Raw genomic sequence first — 24,293 nt, 5'->3', positions numbered from 1 at the left:
TCACACAATGGGAGAAGGAGATAGATGGATTGGAGAGATGTTCTACAGTATTTATGCCCACAGTAACCGAGAGAATTTTCAAGGTGAACAAAAAATTGAGACATGGTAGCTATGCAGATCATCAGGAGTGGAAGTAGGAAAGGAATGAAGAAGAATTTTAACTATAAATATATATTAAAAATTACATAAATCAAGTTACATATTATATACTCCTTTTGTTTTTTGTCCAGGAAATAAAAATACAGGTAAAATAATCTATATTTAATGATCAAATAATATTATTCTAAATTTTATACTTTTCAAGGTTACACATTTAATCTTTCAATTATTATGTGAAATCAGGCACATGTTCTAGAAAAACATTTTTCTCAAAAATGTACCATTAACATTATAAATATCTTCACTATAATTTTTTTGCCACTGGCATCAAAATTTTTGTTGAAATTTTAATTATATTAAATTATAATTTAGATGAGAAATAATAAAATAAATTCATATAAACAATAAAAATGTTCCTAAACATTAAAAGTCTAATCTAATACACAATTTCTAGGGTATTTAGAAAATTCCATAAAATATTATGATCTGAATCTATTTAAGATTATTTATTTGAGGTATGAAATATTTTGGTATATCCTGAATTAAAATAAATGGTATACATTAATTAATCCATCACAGGGAAACCAACCCCAGTGGATTTCATCTCAAGAAACAAGGGGGTAAGTGCATTCACACATAAAAAAGAAAAAAATTTTGGAAGGATATTCATAATTGTATAATTATTTTTTAAAAGAATTTTACTTATTTAAGGTAATGTGGTTAAGTGACTTGCCCAAGTTCACACAGCTAGGCAATTATTGAGTGAGGCTGGATTTGAACTCAAGTCCTCCTGACTCCAGTGCCAAAGACCTATCCACTGCATCATCTAGCTGCCACCAATAAATCATATCAATAACAAGACTATCAGAAATTATGTGATCATATCAATAGATGCTGAAAAAGCTTTTGACAAAATGCAGCACACATTCCTATTAAAAGCAATAGAGAATGTAGGAACAAATGGACTGTTCCTTAGAATAATTAGCAATAACTATCTAAAACCATCAACAAGCATTATATACAATGGGGAGAGGCTAGAGGCATTCCCAATAAGATCAGGGGTGAAACAATGGTGCCCGTTATCACCACTACTATACAATATCATATTAGAAAAGTTAGCTTCAGCCATTAGAAAAGATAAAGAAATTGAAGGAATTAGAATTGGGAAGGAAGACACAAAACTCTCACTCTTTGCAAATGCCATGATGGTCTAACTAGAGAATCCCAAAAAATCATCCAAAAAGCTACTGGAAACAATTAGCAATTTTAGCAAAGTTGGAGGTTATAAAATAAACCCTCATAAATGCTGAACTTTTCTATATATGTCTAGCAAAATACAGCAGGAAGAGCAAGAAAGAGAAATCCAATCCAAAGTAACCTCAGGCAATATAAAATACCTGGGAGTCTATTTGCCAAGACAGACTCAGAAATTTTTTGAAAACAATTATAAAACACTTCTCAAACAAATTAAATCAGTTTTAAATAACTGGTAAAATATCAGCAGCTCATGGATAGGTAGAGCTAATATAATAAAATGACAATTCTACCAAAACTAAACTATATGTTTAGTGCCCTACCAATCAAAATTCCAAAAAATTACTTTAATAAATTAGAAAAAGTAGTAAATACATTTATATGGAGAAATAAAAAGTCAAGAATTTCCAGGAATTTAGTGAAAAAAGTGCAAAAGAAGGGGGCTTAGCCCTACCTGATCTAAAATTACATTATAAAGCATCAGTCATCAAAACTGTTTGATATTGGCTAAGAAATAGAGTGGTGGACCAGTGGAATAGACTAGGTGCATTATCAGGAAATGATTACAGTAATCTGCTGTTTGATAAACCCAAAGAGTCCAGCTATTGAGATGAAAAAAACTCTCCCTTTGATAAAAACTGCAGGGAAAATTGGAAGTTAGTATGGAAGAAACTTAGATTAGACCAACACCTCACACCCTTTACCAAGATAAGATCCAAATGGTTACAGGAGTTAGACATAAAAAACAATATTGTAAGCAAATTAGAAGATCAAGGACTAGTTTACCTGTCCGATCTATGGAAAGGGGAACAGTTTATAACTAAGGAAGAGATGGGGAACATCACCAAAAACAGACTAGATGATTTCAATTAAAATAAATTAAAAAGTTTTGCACAGATAAAACCACTGAAACCAAGATCAAAAGAAATGCAGTAAATTGGGAAACAATCTTTACAACTAATGATTCTGACAAAGGACTCATTTCTAAAATATACAGAGAAATGAGTCATATTTTTAAAACAAAAAGTCATTCCCCAAATGACAGTCAAAGGCAATTTACAGATGAGGAGATCAAAGCAATCTATACCATATGAAAAATTGGTCAAAATCATTAATTATTAGAGAAATGCAAATTAAAGCTTCACTGAGGTACCACCTCACACCCTGCAGATTGGCCAATATGACCAGAAAGGAAAATGATCATTGTTGGAAGGGTTGTGGGAAATCTGCAACTCTAATTGTATAATTCTTAAAAGAGATTTCTTACATTTTTAAAATTAAAGTTTGGAAGATTATCATACTTGGAAAATTTCCAAAGATCAAGGTTGCTCTAACAATATATTTTAACTATTTTGTAATCAAAGATAACAAGAAAAAAACTTAACCCATAAGGAATGTACACTACCTGTCTATAAGTTATAACTTAGTAGTTAAAGGAAATGAAAGTTGAGATACAGTGGGGGAAAAAATATGTATGTGTGTACATATATGTTCATATATATATATATGTGTGTGTGTGTGTATGTTGTAACAGAACTGAAAGCTAGAAGATACTTAAGCTATTCCCAATATTATATGCCTTATGAGAGAGGATCTTTGACTTAGCTAATTTGTCAATAATCATATTGGCTTAATGCCTCTAAAAACTAAATTTATTTAGGGAATAAAGTAAAATAAGAAATGAAATTCAAAGAGGCTATAGAAAATCTTTGTTAGCTAGAACTGTCTACAAAAGAAATCAACCATGTTCATAATCCTGAAATTAGTCAGTAATTTTTTTCAAAAAGATATGTTAATTAATTATGAATACTGCACATATATGACTTGTCATAGAAGCTACAAAATCATATATCAAAACTATAGTCAAATCTTTTGAAGTGTGATCCCACATAAGTGAACCTATAAAGCATTCAGTGAAGAATTCAAAATATTCCTCTTTACTTTCCCTGTTTCATGAAGAAAAGTTTTAGAGCAGCATACCAATGATTGCCTCTGGAATTAGTACTTCTTAGTGTTGTTACAGAGAATACTAGTTTCAATATCATTACTAAATGGAACCAAATTTTTCCCTCTTATGAGTGAGAACTAGTAATTTAATTATTTTTATTTATTTTTAATTTTATTTATTTAAAGCAATAGGGTTAAGTGCCTTGCCCATGGTCATGTGGCTAGGCAATTATTAAGTATCTGAGGCCAAATTTGAACTTAGGTCCTGCTGGCTTTATCTACTAAGCCACCTAGCTGCCCCAAGGACTAGTAATTTAGAACTTTTTCATATGCTTATATAATAGTTTGCAGTCTTTTTGGCATTTAAAAAAACTAAGTAATTCTAATATTGTTAAAAAACCCAGATAATATGTTTTTTCATTGAATTTATAGATCAGAAGAAAATAATCCTCTTGTTAATTATATTTACCATATTTCCTTATGTATAAGATGCACCCTTCCAAAAATTTGGGGTCTAAAACCTGGGAGCACCTTATCCAGTAGTTGTAGATTTTTTACTTGCATTTCCTCCTTTTTCATGCTTGTATTTGTACTCATTTTTATAGATTTATTTAATTGTATTTCCCACTTTTTTATGCGTGTTGTCTTTGTGCCCATTATTTTACATTTGTTATAGGTGTATTAGGTTGTGTTTTGCCATGTTTTGCTCAGAAATGGCTCAGAAAAGATTTTTGTACAGTGCTAAATTAATGTTAAAAAGTGATCAGTTTATAAAAGGGAATGGAAATCAAGCTGCTAAATTTGAGTTTGATACTCCTCCAATTGAGAAAACACTCTGAGACTAGCTATAGGAAGAAGAAAACTAACTGAAAATGCCAAGTCAGAAGAAGGCCAGAAGAGGCAAGTCAGCAAAATGGCCTGATTTAGAGAGGGAACTGAAGATATGGATTGAAGAGCAAAGGACAATTGGAATGCATGTATCTGCAAAGTTGGTTCAGCATGAGGCAAGAAGAATTACTAATTAAAAAGAAGTTATCAATTTCAAAGGTGGTTGGTCTTTCAGCTTCATGAAACAGAATGGACTAATGTACTAGACCTTGCCCAAAATATTCTTGAAAGTTAACAAGAGAAAGCCCTTGAATTTTATGGTAAATAAAATAAGTTTAATAACTTTATGTAATACAGTTTTTTTCAAATTTTGAGACCCCAAATTAAGGTGTGTCTTATATATGGAGAAATAAGGCAATTAAATGTCTATATTTATCAATTAACAAAAAAAAATCTTCCTTTTCCTCCTTCTCCCTCCCTGCTTCAAATTAGAGAAAACCCAAATGCCTATTGCAGGCATAGTCAAGCAAAAGCAAAACAAAGTCTCAGATTGGCAATGTCCAAACAGTCTGCATTTATAAACTCACTTGCATATGTACATATGCATAAAGATACATAATTTATATTTGTGCATACATAAGGACTACATATGCTGATCTACAATATTCCTTTATATTCATACATGTATGATTGTATATCTATATGAATATTTATCTACATTTCTCACTTTTGCTGGGACAGTTATTTTTCATCATAAGACTCTTACCTTTTTCTCTTTTGAAATATGATACTCTAAGCTCTGACTCCTTTAATGCAATGACTACTAAGGCATGTGTGAATCTGATGTTGGTTTCTTGTAACTTGAAGTCTTTCTTTCTGGATTATTACAGATATTCCTGAGTTTTCTTTTTTAGATACTTTCTACTTTCATTTTGTCTGGGTAAGAATCACACACTAAGGAATGTCACTTGATATCTTAATACTTGAGGTAACTCTCTAAAATTATAAATTTCATAGATCATGCATATTTTAATAGGTGAATTATATTTTCCTTAACAGGGAACTTCTTTTACAAGCCAAATCATATGTCAATATCCTTTCTCTTTCTCTAACATTCATACATATGTATGCACACATTTTTCCAGGAAGCATGCTGGCATTGATAAAGAGGTATTCTTTTCCTTTTCTTTTCCTTCTCTCTCTGTCCACTTGGGTAATCATACCTTTATATGTGAATGATCTGTTCAAAGGAATATAAACTTTGATCACTTATACTTGTCACAGTATTTTGGGGTTTAAGGGCTATAATTGTTTCCCCTTCCTAATTATTTATTGTATCATTTCCCCCCCCAAATTCTGAGACAGTTAACTATTTGACTTATGTAGTTTTCATTTATGATTTCTTGTAACATAACTGTGGAAAATCAGACTTCAATAAAGTTCTTTTTCATTCAGATGGAGGTTCTTGAGTATGCTTTAAAGTCATTCATTGTTTGAATTGCAAGGGCTCCAAGACTGTGAATGTAAAAGGCAATGGTATATGTCCAGAACCTCCTCTGACCCAGGTTGATCCATTTATGAAGGCAACCTAGTCCATCATCAGTCTCAATTCTCACCTACCCTTTAATTACTAAATGAGCATTGCCTTGGACAAATAGAGATTTGGAAAGATTATGGATTAAAAAAAACCCAACATCTCCCACTACCTTATGATCATGTGCAATTATCTTGCTCTCTATCTTGCCACAAGACTTCCAATGACTCTGGAGGAGAGACAGATGACTTGGCCCTATTCTGGCTCACTTAAATCCAATTCAATTTCAAGTCAAGACATTATGCACCTTACTTCACTTTGAGAATCAAAGACAACAATAAACAAATACAGTCTTTGAAAGAGACAGGAAGACTTAAGTGGTGTTTGTGCTCCAGCTCTTAACACATTCTTCCTGTGATATTTTGAACAAATCACTTAATCTCTTCATTATATTATATATAATAATATATAATATAGTATATAATATACTATATTATATATAATATATAATAATAAAATATAATAATATAACCGTGCAGTAGATGTCAAACTATATTGATAGAGGGAAATTTCCTCATGTGGGATTTCTTTTTACCAATGAAAACAGTCTCCATAACAAATGTATATATTATACATAAAGTTTTGTGAATATTTTTATTGCACATTTGCCCATGAGATTTCCAAAAAAAAATATGCTTGCTCCATTAATGTCAGAAACAATTTTAAACACAAAATTACTCTACAATTTAAGAAATTGCATGTTTTATTATGATGTTATATTAACTTTTCTTAGGACTAAAAAAGTATTCTTGATAATTATATTTGCATTCTGAAGTCCATTCATGATGACAATAATAAAATAAGAGGAAGATAATATCATCATTTTGCTTTTTTTGTTTTTTCAAATTTATTTATTTTCATCCATATGCATATGAATATTTCCAAGTTATAAAATTTCCCTCAACTCTCCCTTCCCATCACCCTCCCCTCAGCAATGAATAGTCAGGTTAGCATTTTACATACATATTTTGATAAATGTTTAAAAGTTAGTAGTTTTGGTATGAGGGATTAGGATTAAAGGAAAGAGATACATAGGAGAAGAATTTTATAAAATGTTCATCAGATTTGGAATGGGTTGTTTTTTTTATTTGTTTGATGGATTCTTGTAGTCATGTAGATTCATTGTTCAATTCTAATTTTTAGGGTTTTCTTTTCTTAAGTTAGCTTCTGTGCTTCCTTTTTCCAATTGGTTATTTTTACTTTCAATGGACTTGAATTCTTTGGTCAATTTTTCAAAATTTTCTTTCATGACTTTTCTTTCTCTTTTCCATTTTTCTTGTTCCTCTCTTCCTTGGTTTTTAAATTATTTTAAGTGCTTTGATGAGCTTTTGTATCTGAGTCCAATTTATAGAAGGCTTTGAGACTTCCCCTGTGAGTGATTTTTCACTGCTTTCTTTTCCAGACATGGCATTACTGTCATCTTTGTCTGCAAAGATTTTTCTTTTAAATTTTTTTGTTCATCTTTGCTGTTTTAGCTCTGTTCTTTGGTACAGGGAATATAGATTTTTTTAAGCTTTATTTATTTATTTATTTTTGCTGGGGCTGGATCTGATCCCTGGCTTACTGTTGGCCAAGATGTTCCCGATACAGTCCAGACCTTGCCTTTGCAGAGATTTTTTTTCCCCCTCCTTTACGTGCAGGTTCTGACTTAACAGTGGTTTCTTCCCCATCTAGTCCTGTCTTTTACGCTGCTGTTCTCAGGGTTGAGACTTTGGGGTTGGGATCCTACCTGCTGGCTTCTTATCTAGCTGCCAGGACCTCTGCTGTTGTTAAGCTATCGGGCCCTGTATTGCACTGTGGCTAAAAGCCCTCTGCTTTTATCTGTCATATTATCATTTTATTATCATTATCATTTTTTCAGATTGCAAGATATTAGCACTTAAATGTTAATTCAGAGTTACCCCCAAAGAAGTAGAGCACAATCTATCAAAGCTTATTCATTCTGAGTGCCTCTTGCTCATGTTCTCCAAAAATAACCCACTGAGTGGACCACACATTTTTATAGCATCCTTTCATAATTTGTCTTGAAATTCTAAAGTAACCAATGAAACCCCTTTGACAATTATCTTTTCAACAGCCAGTTTTTTCTGTTTTTCTTATTATTGTACAATAATTTGAACATTATCTTTATTTCTCTTCTTTGAAACTCTGCAGTGATTATATACAACAGATTACATATATCCACTGTGTGCTTCTCCTAATAAAGACATCCCGAGTTAATAATTTTTTTATTTGTGCACCAAAATATAGAGGCCTACCACAAAAAAGTTTTCATCTTTATAAACATAATAAACACCATAATACAAAAGAAAGAACATTTGATTGGGAATCTTGATTTAGAAGTGACCTCAATTCAAATCTTAGCTTATCTATGGGAGATGGAGCAGGTCACTTAACCCCTTTGTGTCTGAGTTTTCTGATCTCTAACTTGAGGGGTATGAACTCAGGGTTCTCTTTTAGTGTTAAGGCTCCCTTTATTTGTTAAACCTATGATTATAGATCAACTCAACTCAGTCATAATTATCATTTCTTTTCTTCCTATTACCAATATAACTAGCTTTATATATGGTGCTACCATCTTGTTTTCCCTCCTCCACAGAAATACTCTTTTTACTGGTGTCTCACAATCTTTCTGCATTTTTACTATACTAAAATTCTACTATATACTGTTATAGTACTATTCTCAAATGCTCATCACTTCTCAATAATGTGGCATAAATCAATATTTAACAGTTTTCTGACAACCATATTAAAAGCAGATTAATTTTACATAGTTCCAAAAAATTTAAGGTTTTCTTGAGCCTAGGAAATATGTGAAGCAAACACTATTCAAGACCATGATTTGAAAAGAGCAGATTATTTTTAAATTTGTGTAAAGAACATAAAAGCATGACAAAATGAATGTAGGGAACAGCTTGAGAGATTGAGAGAAAATTTAATAAGAAATATATACACAAATCCAAATCAGTGTTGTAGATAACTGGTAGAACTTATTTTATTCTTTTTTTTCAGTTCAATAAATATTTGTAAGTGCCAGTCACTGTGCTAAAGAAGGTGAAAGGTGGGAGTATGTTAAGAGGGAATATCCTAATCCTCGGAGATGGAACCAGAAAGAGCAGAAAATTTTAGAACTTAATTATATTCTTTTGTTTGTTATTGTATGTGTTTATTACCTTAAAAGGGGTCCAAAGACTTGTTTTTTCCCATGTGTTTCAGGATGGTACCAATACTTTTTTAATTTAATATTTTATTAAAGTTAATAAAATAATATTTATTAATTGATATATTAAATAATTTTTACTTTAATTTAGTTTTAATATTTTAGTTTTTCCCAATGACATGTAAAATAATTTCAATATTTTTTCTTTCAAATTCTGAATTCCAGATTATCTTGGCTCAAATAAAATTATTCACAGTTTATCATCATTAAACATTGCCATTAATATATAGAATCCTCTTTTTAATATTCTATGATATGTATGGAAATATTTTTCATCACTTATTTTTGGTGCATAAGTTGAAAATGAACTTAAAATCATTTAACGTAACTGCTAAGAGACCAGATGCCCAGTGGCTGTATATTACTAAAAAAATTGTGTTAATTTAACATAAAAGCTCTGTAAAAATCAGGAATTCTAGGAGTCAATTAATAGAAACTTTATTAAGTCTTCAGTTTTATGAGCTCTATTCTAAATAAAGATAAAGAAAGTCAAAGTATTCTTTGGCTTCAAAGATCTTATATTGAAATGGGGAAAATAATAAATAAATAAAGGTCCAATTTAGAATTTAATGGGAAAAATATCTAAGAAATGAAAAATATCAAAACTCAAAGTAAAAACTCATTTCAACTGCCACGAGGTCAATTAGAAAGTCTACAGAAATACAATGAACTCCCTTTCTACATTTACATATTTAAAATACATGTATATATTATTAATGTAGTTTCATCTTGGCTGATATTTTGTGACCCAGTTTGAGTTTTTCTTGGCAAAGATATTAGAATGGTTTGCTCTTTCTTTTCCCAGATAATTTCAGTGATAAGAAGACTGAGGAAAACAAAATTAAATGATTTGGCCAGGGTCACTTAGCTAGTAAGTATCTAAGGACAAGTTTGATTTCAAATATGAGTCTTCCTGATTCTAGGCCCCAGTCTCTATCTACTGTGCCACCCAGTTGCTCTGAAGATATTATACATAAGATAAATGAAATGGAAACATTAGAATAAAGAGCACAGAAAAAGAATTGTGAAGAGTTTCTAAAGGGTAAGTATTGGTATATTTGGTAAGGGAATGAAGAGGGGAAAAGATTTTATGCATTCACATTATATTGAACCTCTCTCTCTGTATGTGTGTGTGTATATATATATATACATATATATATATATATATGTATATGTACACACATATATATATATATGTGTATAAATGCATTTATAACAAACACATGCATATTCCATATATAATATAATGACAAAAATATGCAAATAAAAACATTACATGTATTTTATAACATATACATATTACATATAAATACTTATTAATGTATTTTAAACATTACATATAGACAGTGAAGGAGGAAGAAAAAGAGAAGAGGGAGGGAGAGAGGAGGGGAGAGAAGGAGAAAGACAGAGAGAGAGGAAAAGAGGGAGATTGAAGAAAGGGCGAGATGAAGGAGATAAGGGAGAGAAAGAAAGAGGAGCAAAAGGAGAAAAGACAGAAGGGAGATAGAGAATGAGAGAATACGATTTAAATCAGCAAGAAACAAAAAAGGATAGTGAGAGAGAAACCCAGAAATTTAAAAGAAAATTATCATCAGAAAAACATGGAAAAATAGAGAAAAACAATAAAATGGAAAATTTTAAAATCTCTGAAGTAATAACACCAGGATCTTCTGGGGGGGGGGGGTAGGACAATTAAAATAGATAAATGATTGGCTAATCAATTTCACTTCAATCTGTATTACACACCAATAGTTCTTCTTTTGGGAACCATAGTATTTTTCATCACAAGACCTTCAGAGCTATCTTGGATCATAGTATTTCTGAGAATAGCTAAGTCATTGACTAATTTTAAAAAAGAAATAAAAACCTAATTATCAATGTCAAGAAATTACTAATGATCTCTAAAGTCTTTCCTGTTCTAGAACCTAATGTCCTATGATTTTAATTCCGGGATAAGAGGAGAGAGAACAAAATATGTCTCTTGAATTGAAGCCCTGAGTTATTAAGAATTATTTTCTCAGGAACTGACAGTAAGGGAACATTTCTGTATCAAAATAATTTAAATTGATTTATCTCAATTCATTGCATAATAGCTCAACTGACATAATTCCTAAATGATTATTAACAGAAAATAAAATGGAAGGACAGCTAGGGGTCACAGTGGATAGAGCATTGGTGCTGGAGTCAGGAGGATCTGAGTTCAAATCCAACCTCAGACACGTAATAATTGCCTAGCTGTGTGACATTGGGCAAGTCACTTAACCCCATTACCTTAAATAAATTATAATTAAATTAAAAATCATATAGAATAATTCTGGTTATGATTTAAAGGCAAAATAAGTTTTTAAAAATGTATAATTGCCTTTGGAAGAAATAAAGATATTAATCTTTAAAGTAAAACCAGTAATTCAAAAGTACTGAGTCAAACAAGGCAAAACAGAAAATGCCCCAAAGCATCCTTGCATAAAGGTTATAAGAGAATAAGAAACAAAATTCAAGTTACCAATTTTTTTAAATTAGCCTGTGATATTGTTTTTTCAGATTTTTCCACAAAACAATAAATTATTAGTACATCATTAGTTATTTGAATAATATCTGACATCATTAATTCTTATCATTTCTAATCACATTTGTTAGGAAATAGATCTTCAATTCACATTTTTCTCTAATTCTATTTCTATCTACTCATATACAGAGAATTTTCTTTTAGGGAATCTATAATCTATAGCTCATGACAATATATGCATGCATATATTGTATATATATATATATATATATACATATAATTAAGTCTAATACATTTGCCTTTATAAACTTGTATTATAGTTTTGGATTTGTATTCTTTGTTTTTGTTTTTCTTTTTGTAAGGCAATAGGTGTTAAGTGACTTGCCCAAGGTCGCACAACTTGGTAACTATCGTATGGCTGAGGCAGGATTTGAACTCAGTTTCTCCTGACTCCTGGTACTCTATCCACTGTGCCATCTAGTTGCCCCATGATTTGTATTCTGAAAAGTCCTGAGTACATCAAAAAAAACCCAAGCTTGTTCAATCTACTTATTTATACAACAAAGAAAATATAAAAAGTAGAAAGAAAATTTTAATTTTATTTGATTATAGTTATTCCTAGTTAAAGTCAATACCTGCAGACAAAAGCAATTATAGTGAATTATTTTTAATGTTTTGTACCAATTTATGGATGTGGTCTAAAATTGTTAACACCAAAAAATTAATCTGTATAACTATAATAATTTATATTTAGATCATATTTCACTCTAAATATAATTATAAAAAATCTGGTGATTAGGTAACAGTAGTGATAATTTCAAATTCTCATATATCTGGTATTATTTTGGACTTGTCATAATAGATAATAGGCAGGAATCAGAGGAATGATACCTTTTCATTTCTCATCCACTATTTATAATTAAAAATTTCTTCATACAAAGTGACAACTAATATATCAAATGCAACCAGAAACCTCACTGTACAGAAATTCATTACTTTATTACTCAGTCAAGTACTTTGGAAACATTAGAATATTATATGAATCCATTATAGTTATTATTATAACATCACTTATTTAATCAAAGTTAAGGGAAAAGAAAAATTCTAAGATGTTACTTTAAGCATTATTTTCTAGTATTTCTATGGCAAAAGTGACTTAAATGTTCAGGAACATTCTATATATGTCTATTAGACAGTACTTTTAATATGAATTATATTACTACATTAGATTAATATGCTGTTACAGAATTATAATTACTGGAAAGAATCATCTATAGAAAATTAGGATTTTCTTCAACTTTGTTATATAATGTTATAACATCTTCTAATTTATAAAATAAAAAATATTCATATAATATTTCATAGATGAACATATGACCTGGGAGCATATATGACCTAGCTATAAAACTTTTATAGAAATAATAAATTAAAGTTATCTATAAATAACTGAAATGATTTCAGTAATTCATAGCTTAAAATTATATTTTAATGAATTTTCAATAACATCTTCATAAATAATCTTATAATAAGAAATTAAATAAATAAAATAATATAAAAACTACAATAAAATTATATTAAATTAAAATGCACATAGTATATTATATTTAGAACTTCTAAATTTGTTTATGTTTTTATATATTACATTAATTGCAATTAATGTAATATATAAAAACATAAGTAATATATAAAAACCCATATGTAAATACATATATAAGGTTAGAATTTCTAAATATGAAATATTGTGTAACTTCTTTTTATTAATCATTTTGTTCTCTCTCCATACACACACATATAACCATGCATACATATATACAATCATTAATGCAAAAAGTCAAAACTCAGCATCATTCAATTTTATTCCTTTGTATATTTAAGTTTAGAAACAGAGATATAACATTTAATAATAACTGTTTTGATAAAAGAAAATATAAAATTTTAATTTAAAACTAAGGAACAAAGAATGTCGACAAGAAATCATATAACAAAAAACTGGGGAAAAAACTGCACTAGGAAAGCAAAACCAGGCCCTGAACAATAATTATTTAGTTTTACTTTATTATTTTTAAGGATAGTAAAAATTTGCTCAAAGGCATTTTGTCAGCTTTTATTTTACTATGAAGGGAAAAATATGCCATTCAAAATAATGATATCAATATGATAAGTTAAGAAGAATTCAACTATAATAAGCACACAACTTTTATAAAAATGACTAGTTTACATTGTAGTTCTGAAATATTATCATGCTACGTAAGTAAAGGAAGGTATTTCTAAGTTTCTAAGATTAACTGGAAGTCTACAGTCTCAAAAATATCTTTCTGTAAAAGATGGAAATTATCTCTACTATGTAAGAAAACTAAAAGCTATGCAAATCCAAAACCATATCAACCATCCAACCAGAAAAAATAAGTAAATATGTGAGTAAATATTTTTTTTTTATATATAAAGTTCCTCTGTTTGAAGTTTACAAAAGGTCCAGGTAAAAGTAACTAAGAACACACAAACATGGACATTTAATTAACAAGAGATTTAATCCTATAATTTTTTTCATCTGTTTGAAAATCCTTGTATATTACAAATGATAAACATTTAGCTATAACAAACTGTAGTTAACTTTAATATTAGAAAAAAATTCTTTAAATAAAGTCACAGAACACAAATTATAGATTCAGAACTTAAACAGATCCTGGAGGTTATTTAGCCCACCCCCTTCTTTTTAGAGATGAGAACATTTATTGATTCAGAAAAATTAAACAATTTTCTCAAGGGATTTGAATATAGATTTTCTGTTTTCCTGCCTAGCTAAATTAGACTTCATAACAATACTGAACTGAATATACTAATAACTCTACAAATGGAAAATTGGAAAATTTTGTTAGAGCTACTAATGAGAATCAATTTATTAGCACAGGAACAGTCTGCTGATATAATAGAACTTTCAGATAAAGTTTCATAATATCTAATTTTTGTATGTTTATGTATATATTCAAATATCTTCATATGTTAATACATGTGCATATATGCCTTTATGTATTCCTACTGTCATATATAATAGTCAACTTACAGCACACAAGAAAAACCTCAGAGGTTGTTTTGAGCCTTAATTTGGATGAAAATGTTTAGCTTTATATTATTTTAATGTTTATAATTTTATACATGCTATTAATGTACACTTATTCTTCATATTAAATGAATGCTTCACTTGATTATATCACTATTTTTTATTTTCTATTAGCAGTGATACTGACATCTTCATCTGTGGACATCAATTATGTAAAAAAGTTCATTTTAATCATATTCTTAAAGTTATTCTTCACTTAAAAGACAAAATAGCATTTGTAGCAATTATTAATCAAGCAAAACAGCATTTAAAAGACTTTTCAACTTACCCCATTTAATGGATATGTTTTCCATCCTAGTTCTCCAAGCACAGTTGTTGTATCAAGCAAGACAACTAAAATTTAAAATAAAAATACAATAAAATTTTATTTTTCAATCAAAGAAAAATATTTGAGAATTAACTGAAGCAAGTAATGTGAAATTTTTATTTGATTATTCATTGTATTTCTTTCTATAATTTATTCTTTTAATAATTTGAAAAATATTTAATAAGGAACTTAGCAAAATAAAATAATAATCTCTTATCCAATATCAAGTCAGTTTTAAAACATGATTATATTCAATGAAGTTCTGATCATTTAGTGTCTTTCATTTTTTTCCAGAATTAATTTTATTGGGGTAGTTGGGTATTTATGATTGATGACACAATTTTATCACTTTATATGAACAATAGACAAAAACTTAACAATCATCAACTATTTATGGCATTCTTCTTATGCCTCTGAGTGATATTTTATGAACAGCTCAAGTCAATTTGATTACATTAGAGAATGTGGAAAAGAGTATAATGTACGAATAAATAGGACCAATTTTTAAAGATTTTAAAAGCTAATGAGATAAAGGCAAGAGGCAGTACAACTTTAACTGAACTCACCCAAAATTCACTTCCATTAAAAGTAAAGTCTAAAATTAAATTTTGGAGTGGAAGAGCTGAGAAAATTTGTGGATGAGGTATTTTTCCAGATTGAGAAATATAAGAGATTGGTAGGAAAGGCCTATAGCATCTGGGTAGAGGCTGTTCTAAAGTGAATACACAGGGAGCAGCAGAGGCTCCAGCAACTTCAGGGAATGTCAGCTAAGAGACAGTAAGGGGGTGTCAGATAATTGATCAGAAAGAAATTACAATGAAACTTTTGCTGGCACTAGGTACAATTCACACTTTTTGACAACTCTAGGTTGCAGTTCTAGGATGGAGAAGCATGCTTGTGATTAGTCATTGGAGAACAGATGCCTGGAAGGGTGGTGGTAGAGTGGGAGTAGAACCAAGACAACAGAGTAAAGCCACGAAGTTGCCTGAATTCAATTTCTCTAAGGAACAGCATTAAAACAAGCCTCTAAATGGGTTCTGGAGGAAAAAAATGCACAAAAATGGAGAGAAATAATTTTCCAGTTTGAGATATCTTAGAAGGAAGTTAAAAAGTTTTGTCTCACTTTGGTGGGAGGGATGTGTAGTACAGTGCAGGTGGGGTGCTGGCAAGTCAGTGAGAGGTTTGTAGACACTTGTGAAACATCCAGACATACAGTCAAAAAGAATTTATTAATTTATCCTATTTGCTAGATTTTGAGGATACCAAGAAAGGTCAAAGCAATACATGCAATAAGAGTCCTAGGGTTTAGCAGATCAGTGGCACAGCAGGTTAACTATAAGGCCTCCAGTTCCAGCTCAGATTAATTGTGAGCCCCAGGCTACTTTAGCAATTTGGGCAAACCACTAACACTAAAGGCTCCAGTGTGGAAAGCAATGGACCAGAACCCCAGCCCCCAACAAAGAACATTTGTGTGGCGCAGGAATAAAGCTCAAATTTAAAAAAAAATAAGCAAAAACCAAAAAGATTTCTAATCACAAAACCTTAAGAGAATTGAATTACCCTTGAACATAAACTGAATTTTAATTTCTCACTTCATTTTTCTTATTTTTTGAGAATATGGATAATATGGAAATATGTTTTGCTTGATTTCATATGTGTAACTGATATAGTGCTTCCCTTCTCAGTGATTGTATGAGGGTGTGAAAAAGAGAGGGGGAGAATTTGGAACTTGAATTCAAAGAGAAAAAAATGCGAAAGTAAATAAATTAAAATGGCTTTTTAAAATTGTTCTGAGTAATTTATAATTACTTCTGGAGCCAAACATAAGTATTATACTTCTGAATGTGATTCCTTTCAATCATTTGTTTAAAATTCTGTATAATTAAAATATAAATTCAATTTATTTTGATAACAAAAGGAAACTACAATTAATAAATATACTATTTTGCCCTTATAAAACAAGTTTTAACATTTAAACATATCCCTTTCCAGAGAAGATAAGTGTCTTTGGAATTTTTTAGCATTATATTTCCATTTATGTAATTATAAACAGATGACAACATTAAATGCTTTTCAGAAAGCATTCCCCTAAAACTAAAAACAGTAACTGTGCATTATGAAAACACTACAATTCTTTGTCCTCAAATTAACCCTAAACACAATGAAATACTGTCACTTATACTTACCAGCAAAAACTTTATTAATCACATTTTTGAAAATTCAGATAAAAATAAAGCTTTGACTTATCCTTCAAGCTATGATAAGGGTCAAAAAGAATTCTGCAGTCTTTTACATAGTTGTACTTTTGAAACATCCAAATATTCAGTCAAAAAGAATTTTTTAATTTCTGCTACTTGCTAGATATTGAGGATACAAAGAAAGGTCAAAAATACATGCATTTGAGTAACTCACATTCTAATGAGCAAGACAATGATCAATTTATGTACAAGATATATATATATATATATATATATATATATATATATATATATATATATATATCTATTAGTGTAAATAGAGAGTTAATTCAAAGGAAAGACACTAGAAGAAAAGGATGGGAATTATGGAGATCTATTGCAGAAGATGGGATTTTACCTGAATCTCTTGAAGAAGACTAGGGAATCCAATATGTACAGGTAAGGAGAGAGAAAACACTATAAGAAATAGCCAGTGAAAGATAGAAAGTAAGAAATTGGAATGGTTGTATGGAGCTATATAAAGTAGTCCACTGTACCTGGATCATAGAGTTGATGGAAGAGACAGAAGAACTAGATTATGAAGAGATATAATTGTCTTTTATATTTTACATTTCATATTCCACATTTTATATTGAAAGTAATAAGATGCAGTTTATTGGAATGGGGTGACATGGTCAAGTCTGTAATTTGATATACTATTTGATATGGAGAATAGATTAGGAGTAAGGAGAGCCTTAAGGAAGGGAGAGTAACAAAAAGACTTAGTTCAGGCATAATGTGATGAGGGTCTCAATCATGATGATGATGATGTTTGTCCTTTGTTCTCAAAGAAGACTATGGCATCAGGGGATGCCATTTGAATTGGAATTTGAGTGGGGGGGTTGCTATGATAATTCACCAGCCTCACATTCACCTAAAGAGCCTTCTGGGTCCAATGACCAGATATGAATCAGGACAACTGGTGATGGCCCTTGGTTCAAGGCAATCAGGATTAAATAACTTTTCCAAGTGTCTGAGACAGGTTGCAAATTCCTGTCCAACTAATTCTAAGGCCAATGGTCTATCCATTGCATCATCTACCTGCCCAGGAGCCTGAATCAATGTAGTAATTCTAAAGATGGAGAGAAGTGATTGTATATAGAAGACATTTTAAAAGTAGAAACAATAAGGCTTAATTACAGATGGAATATATAGAATATGTGTCAGTAAGGAACTGTGGAAAACATTGAAGTTGCAAGTCTTTGTGACTATGAAAATTTCTATTATCTTAGGAAATTTGGGAAGAAAGGTGGGTTTGGTGGACTGAAATGCATTCTTCTCTTTTAGACTTGAATTAGAGATGCTAAAAAGATAGTTGTTGATAGTAGACTGGATCTCAGAAGGACTGAATATACTTGTCTAAAGATAATTTCCACAGGGATGATTAATGGCTCCAAGGGAACCAATGAAATCATTACATGAGATAAAGAGGAAGAAAGGAAACAATGCCAGATATTTTAGGAATACCCATTTTTAGTGTGTATGACAAGGATGAAGATTCTGCAAAGAACTTTGAATAAAATAGTCAACATGCAGGAAAGCAAACAGAAATTAGTGTCACCAAAAACAAACAAAAAGCAAAAATATAGAAAGGAGGATAGAGTATTCAAAGATGATGCATAATCTCAATGGCTGAAAAAATGGTTAAGATTAATACAAAATAGAGAATGTGATGGAAAGGCTGCATTTGATAATCAATTGATCGGGTCTTACCATTTCATATAGAGTTTTCCTTTGTAAAGAGCTTAAATGTATTTATTAGCCTGACCATGTCACTCTCATGGTCTTATCTCAAAGATTTCAGCTTAAAAATTATTATTATATTTTTACTAAAAATGGGGACATTATGGAGAGAGAGAAAGAATGAGTTGGAGGATAAATAAGAGGAAGATTCTGTTATTATCTTTATTTTATAAGAAATTAAGGAAAATAAATTGTAATTGACTTGCCCCAGGAATTCACTAGTAAAAGTCTGTAGCTTTTAATTGTCTATTTGAACTGAGATCTTAATGATTCTAGGCACCATGTTCTATCCCACCTCTAGTTAAGATGCCTAAACATTTTGAGTTAAACTCATTTGAAAAATTTACAGAAGAATAGGGACAAAAATCACCCAGAATGAGAAGGTTTAAGATGCTCTTGTGATCTGTAATAAGAGGAACCGTCAAGTGAAATATAAATGCTTGTCTGATTTTATCAGATAAGGCAAATTTGGTTAAATGCTTGTGCATTAATCCTACTTGAAACCTAGCATTAGGTTTGGTAAGTGACTTTACCACTTTCAACCTCAACTCTGTCATTTATAAAAATTAAGATCACAATAACATATATCACAGGTGCTAAGATAATATATTCCAAGTACTTTGCAAACTTTAAAGTTCTATATAAATGTGGGATACTTTTTAATCAATAATGATAAGGTGACAATGTTTCTTAGAAATATTACTAACAAATCTGTATTCATGGCTAAGGATGGAGAAATTAGCATAGAGGGAAGAGCCTAAAGAGGAAAAAAATAGGTGTAACAAAGCAGAAGTAAAAAAAGCATATGTTCACTACCCATAGGATCTCATTTAGTGCAAACATGCTTTATTTTAACAATGTGTCTAACGTACAGTTCAGGCTTCAGCAGATTATAGTCACCAATTAAAAATAATTGGAGTGGTATTAACTAGCTAACAATGTGGGAAAATGTCATAAATATACAAACACATATAAATATATATATTAACTATATGTATGTATATATTTATGTATGTATGCATATAAAAGAGAGATATACATCTTTATCTATCTGTCTATCTACATATATGTATACAAATGTGTGAACATATAAATACACATATCAACACACATGTCATAGGAACTAAAAAAAATAGACACCTAATTCCATTTAATATAAGTAAATAGTACAATAACTTCTACTCCAATAGCCTCTGAATAAATATCATAATAGTCTCCAGAGTAAAAATAATTTCTCCTCAAAGGAAGGAACCTATTTATTGGTATTTAGAAGTTAAGAGAGTATATTGAATACTTTAGAAAATTGTCAACACAAATGGTCAAAATGCACAATTTCATAAGAATTTGCTATAAGATATTGCATGTAATTGCCACAAAGGTTAAAATATGTTATTTTTATGTATAAAGCAGAATCTGGTATTTAAAAGTTTAGACAGTGTGCTATATATTTTAGAAAATTCCTCAAAATAAATGGTCAAAATACATAATTAAAAATATGACATTTAAAAAAATATATTCATAGATTATGCTAGGTCAATGAAATGTTCAATTGTAAAAAAATAAATTAAGTTAAAAATAAAAAATGTTAAATTGTATCTTTAACTAAAATTTATATTGTCATGTTTATTTTTCAAATTTTAAGTTAAATTGAACTGGCATGGAGGTACATATTTATAAACCCAGGTTCTGAGAAGGCTGAGAATGGTGAATTCCTTGATTTTAGGAGTTCTGAAGTCTAGTAGAGTAGTGTATGAATTATGTCTGGCACAAATATGACAAGTTTCCATGAATGGGGTTCGGGGGACTTGTAACTGGATGGCCTAAGGTGGGCAAACTGGTGTATATCAAAGATAAAGTAGGTCAAAGTTGATTACAGTGGAAATGAGTAACTCTATTTCTTTCAGGGTAAATAGGGCAATCCATATTTTTTAAAATAAAATGTAATAGAAAAACAGAATGATGAATGACTTTAAATTTAATTTGATTGGAAGATCATAATCAAAAATTTTTCTAATACTGATTACATACTAAATTAAAGTACATAATAGTATCCTGGTTCTGTCATAACTGTCCTAGAAACATCGCTGCCATTTTATCTGCACAAGACAAAGTAAATTTCTTTCCTCGTACTATAGTAAACGAAGCTTCTATACATCTATTAAAGCTACAGATTTCACGCAAAAAAAAGAAAAGATTGAAACAAGTTTTCAACAATAGACGTCATGGAGGATCTTCAATGAAGGTCTATCTTTTGGGGGGAAATAAAGTGCCACTAGGTGGGAGAGTGGGAAAGTCAATGGGAGACTTTTAGTCATAGTGCAGTTCAGGTGCCTGAGGTTGGACAACAGCACAGGTCTCAGCAGCTAGAAAGCAAACTAGAAAATAAAGTTCCAATCCCAAAGAAAGTCTGAACCCTGGGAAAAGACAGGATTGGATTTGAACAAACTGGTTCATAGACAATTTCTTGGCCAGGGATAAACCAGGGATCAGACCCCAGATCCAGAACAAAAAAGTTGGCTCTACACTTCCTAGCAGGGGCTCAGACATCAAAATGATCAAAAAACTAAAAGTGTTAACCATAGAAAAGTACTTTGCAGGTAGAGATGATAAAAATACTAACTTGCAAGAAGAAAGCAGTGAAAAATTACATACATGGGAAGTCCCAAAGGGGTCTATGAATTGGACTCAAATCCAAAAACTTACAGAAATCTTAAAAACAATTTAACAACCAAATAAGAGAAGAAGAAGAAAAATTGAAAAAAGAAATGAGATGTTCATCAATTGGGGAATGACTGAATAAGTTATGATATATGAACCATATGAAATATTATTGTTCTGTGAGAAACCATAAATAATCAGACTCTTGAGAAGCATGGGATGACTTACAGGATCTAATACTGAGCAAAGGGAGCAGATTAAGGGAACAACATACACATTAATAATATTTTGAGGTGATCAACCTTTATGGAAGCAGCTCCTCTCAGCAGTTCAGAGGACTAGGACAACTGCTTTAGACTGGCTAAGGATAATGTCATCCCAAGCCAGAGGAAGAAAAACAAAACAAAACAAAAAAATCAACCTTCAGAAACTGATGAACACTTTATAAAAATTATCTCTTATATAACTCCTTTAATATAATATAATATAACATAATATAATATAATATATTATAATATAATATAATAATATAATATAATATAACTCCTTTAATCCTAATTGCTCATGTTGCAAATCTGTAAACATCTTTATCAAAAATATGTATGTACAGTGATAATTGACTGTTCACCACTGAGGGGATGGGGATGGGAAGAGAGAGTGGATGGAAATACTGAAACTTAAAAAATACATTTGCATATGGATAAAAAATAAATTTTTAAAAATCAAAATAGAAATGAGAGCCATTGGAGGAAAACTATGAAAAATTGAACTAAGAAATAAACTACTTTAAAAGTAAAAATAACCAAATGAAAAAAATAATGTAATGCTTATAAATATAAAACTGACTATCTGGAAAAAGAATACAAGTGTTCAAAAAGTCAATCAACCAAATGCAAAGGAAACACAAAAGGTAAATGAAGAAAATAAAACTGTAAACCTTATAATTGAACAAAGAAAAAGTAATGAATTGATGAGACACCAAAATTCCACCAAACAAAATCAAATAGTTGAAAAAATTGAAAATGTAAATAAATTTTAGGAAAAAGAAACTACCTGTAAAACTGATTCAGGATAGTTAATTTATGCCTTATTGGTCTAACTTTAATAAAGCCTAGATTAAAAAAGAGCCTGGAAAATATCTTTCAAGAAATTATCAGGAAAAACTATCCAAATCTGATAGAGCAGGAAAACAAAAGAGCCATTGAAAGAGTATACAGAACTCTTCCAGAAAGAGACCCCAAGATAAAAACTCTAAGGACTATCATAGTCAAATTCCAGAAGTTTTAAATAAGGGAGCAAATATAGCAAGCAACCAAAAAAGAAGCAATTTGAATTCAAAAGAAGCACAAACAGAATTACATATATTTTATCAGCTTCAACATTGTAGGATTAGAAGGCCCGGAATATGGTATTTTGGAGAGCAACTGACCTTGGATGATAACCAAAAATTTACTAGCTTGCAAAATTCAATATATTCTTTCAGGGGAAAATATGTATGTTCATGAAATAGAGGACTTAAAACTTTTCTGAAAACAAAAAGTAGAACTGAATAGAAATATTCAAATACAAGGGAAATGAAAGGGGAAAAAAAAATGTTAGTCGAGACCATTAAATTGTATACAACCCTATATGGGAAGATAATATTTGTTACACTTGAGAATTGTGTTTCTCTTAGGATAGTTAATGGGTTTAGTTTGGATGAAGAGATTGAACTTAGAGGATAAGGGGATAGTTGGTTCTTGTCCTTCTCTTAAAGAAGACAAAAATGACATCACTATATTTCAGAAAAATAATGGAGTGTCCAACTGTAACTTATTAGACCAAGACAAGCTCAAAATACTCTCCCATAAGTTTTTCACAAATAGTTCAGGTGAAAAGTTTGGTAAACTTATGTCTCTCATGTTTCTTTCATCTACTTTAATTCTGTCTTACTCATAGAGCTCAGTTCTTTCTCTGATGAGGGCATAAGGTGGTCCAGGGCCACTGTGTCTAATATCATGCAAACAATTGTAAAGTTCTTGAGAGAAACCTTTATGGTGTCCTAGTACTTGGAATAATTAGAGGGTGTATATATAATTAAATTCAAAGAGACCTTACTTTACTAGATACCTAGGGTCAGTAATACAATAAGGGGCAGAGGGTGGAAGCATACTTTAAAGGGTTGGACATAAAGAGACTAGAAGTGACCTTATTTTAAGTCATACTTTTGTTAAGGAAGATTTAAGGATCATGATTGGGTAGTTAAAGGGGAGGGGAGTGTAGGGGGATTGTACCTGATACTTTGGTTGAGAAGTGCTGAAGGGCTATCTTTGGAGTACTATAGAGATGGACAGAGAGAGTATATTTAGAAGTACTGGGCATGAAAACATGATGAAGAAATTTTGCTTAGTGTGATGCTTTGGTTACAAATGGAGGGAGTATGCTTGGGGGTATACAAATGGTTCATGAGATGGTGTGGCTTTGCATGATGCTTTGGCATAGAAGAATTCTGTATCCATGAAGGATCCTTGAAAAGGGGGTAAGGTATAAAGTTATTATAATTTTATGTGATTCATGGCCTTTGAGAAGTATATTTCTAAAGTAACAGAAGAGGGGAGGGTACTTAGTGAATATGAAGCAGTCCTGCCAATCAAGCAATGAAGCAATCAATCAATCATTCAACCTTTGATTGATTATATTTTGATGGATAGTACTTCTATCATGTCAGACAAAGGGAATGTAATTTGACAAAAAGGATGTAAGTATAAGACAGCTTTAAAATAATAAAAAAACATAAAAAGGA

At 30.5% G+C, this 24,293-nt stretch overlaps 1 protein-coding gene across 1 annotated transcript in view; it reads right to left on the bottom strand.

The window, feature by feature from the left end:
* LOC141491396 (ephrin type-A receptor 6) overlaps nt 1-24,293 on the bottom strand; it is a 1,165,986-nt gene that overhangs the window by 1,006,579 nt on the left and 135,114 nt on the right. The window contains exon 2 of the mRNA XM_074192302.1: nt 14,835-14,899. Coding sequence (XP_074048403.1) covers nt 14,835-14,899 — 65 coding nt within the window. The remainder of the gene's footprint in view (nt 1-14,834; nt 14,900-24,293) is intronic.

This window comes from Macrotis lagotis, chromosome 6 (assembly GCF_037893015.1).
Source record: "Macrotis lagotis isolate mMagLag1 chromosome 6, bilby.v1.9.chrom.fasta, whole genome shotgun sequence".
Taxonomy (NCBI): Eukaryota; Metazoa; Chordata; class Mammalia; order Peramelemorphia; family Peramelidae; genus Macrotis; species Macrotis lagotis.
Note: the sequence above shows the minus strand (reverse complement) of the source record. Positions and strands in the feature narration are given on the sequence as shown.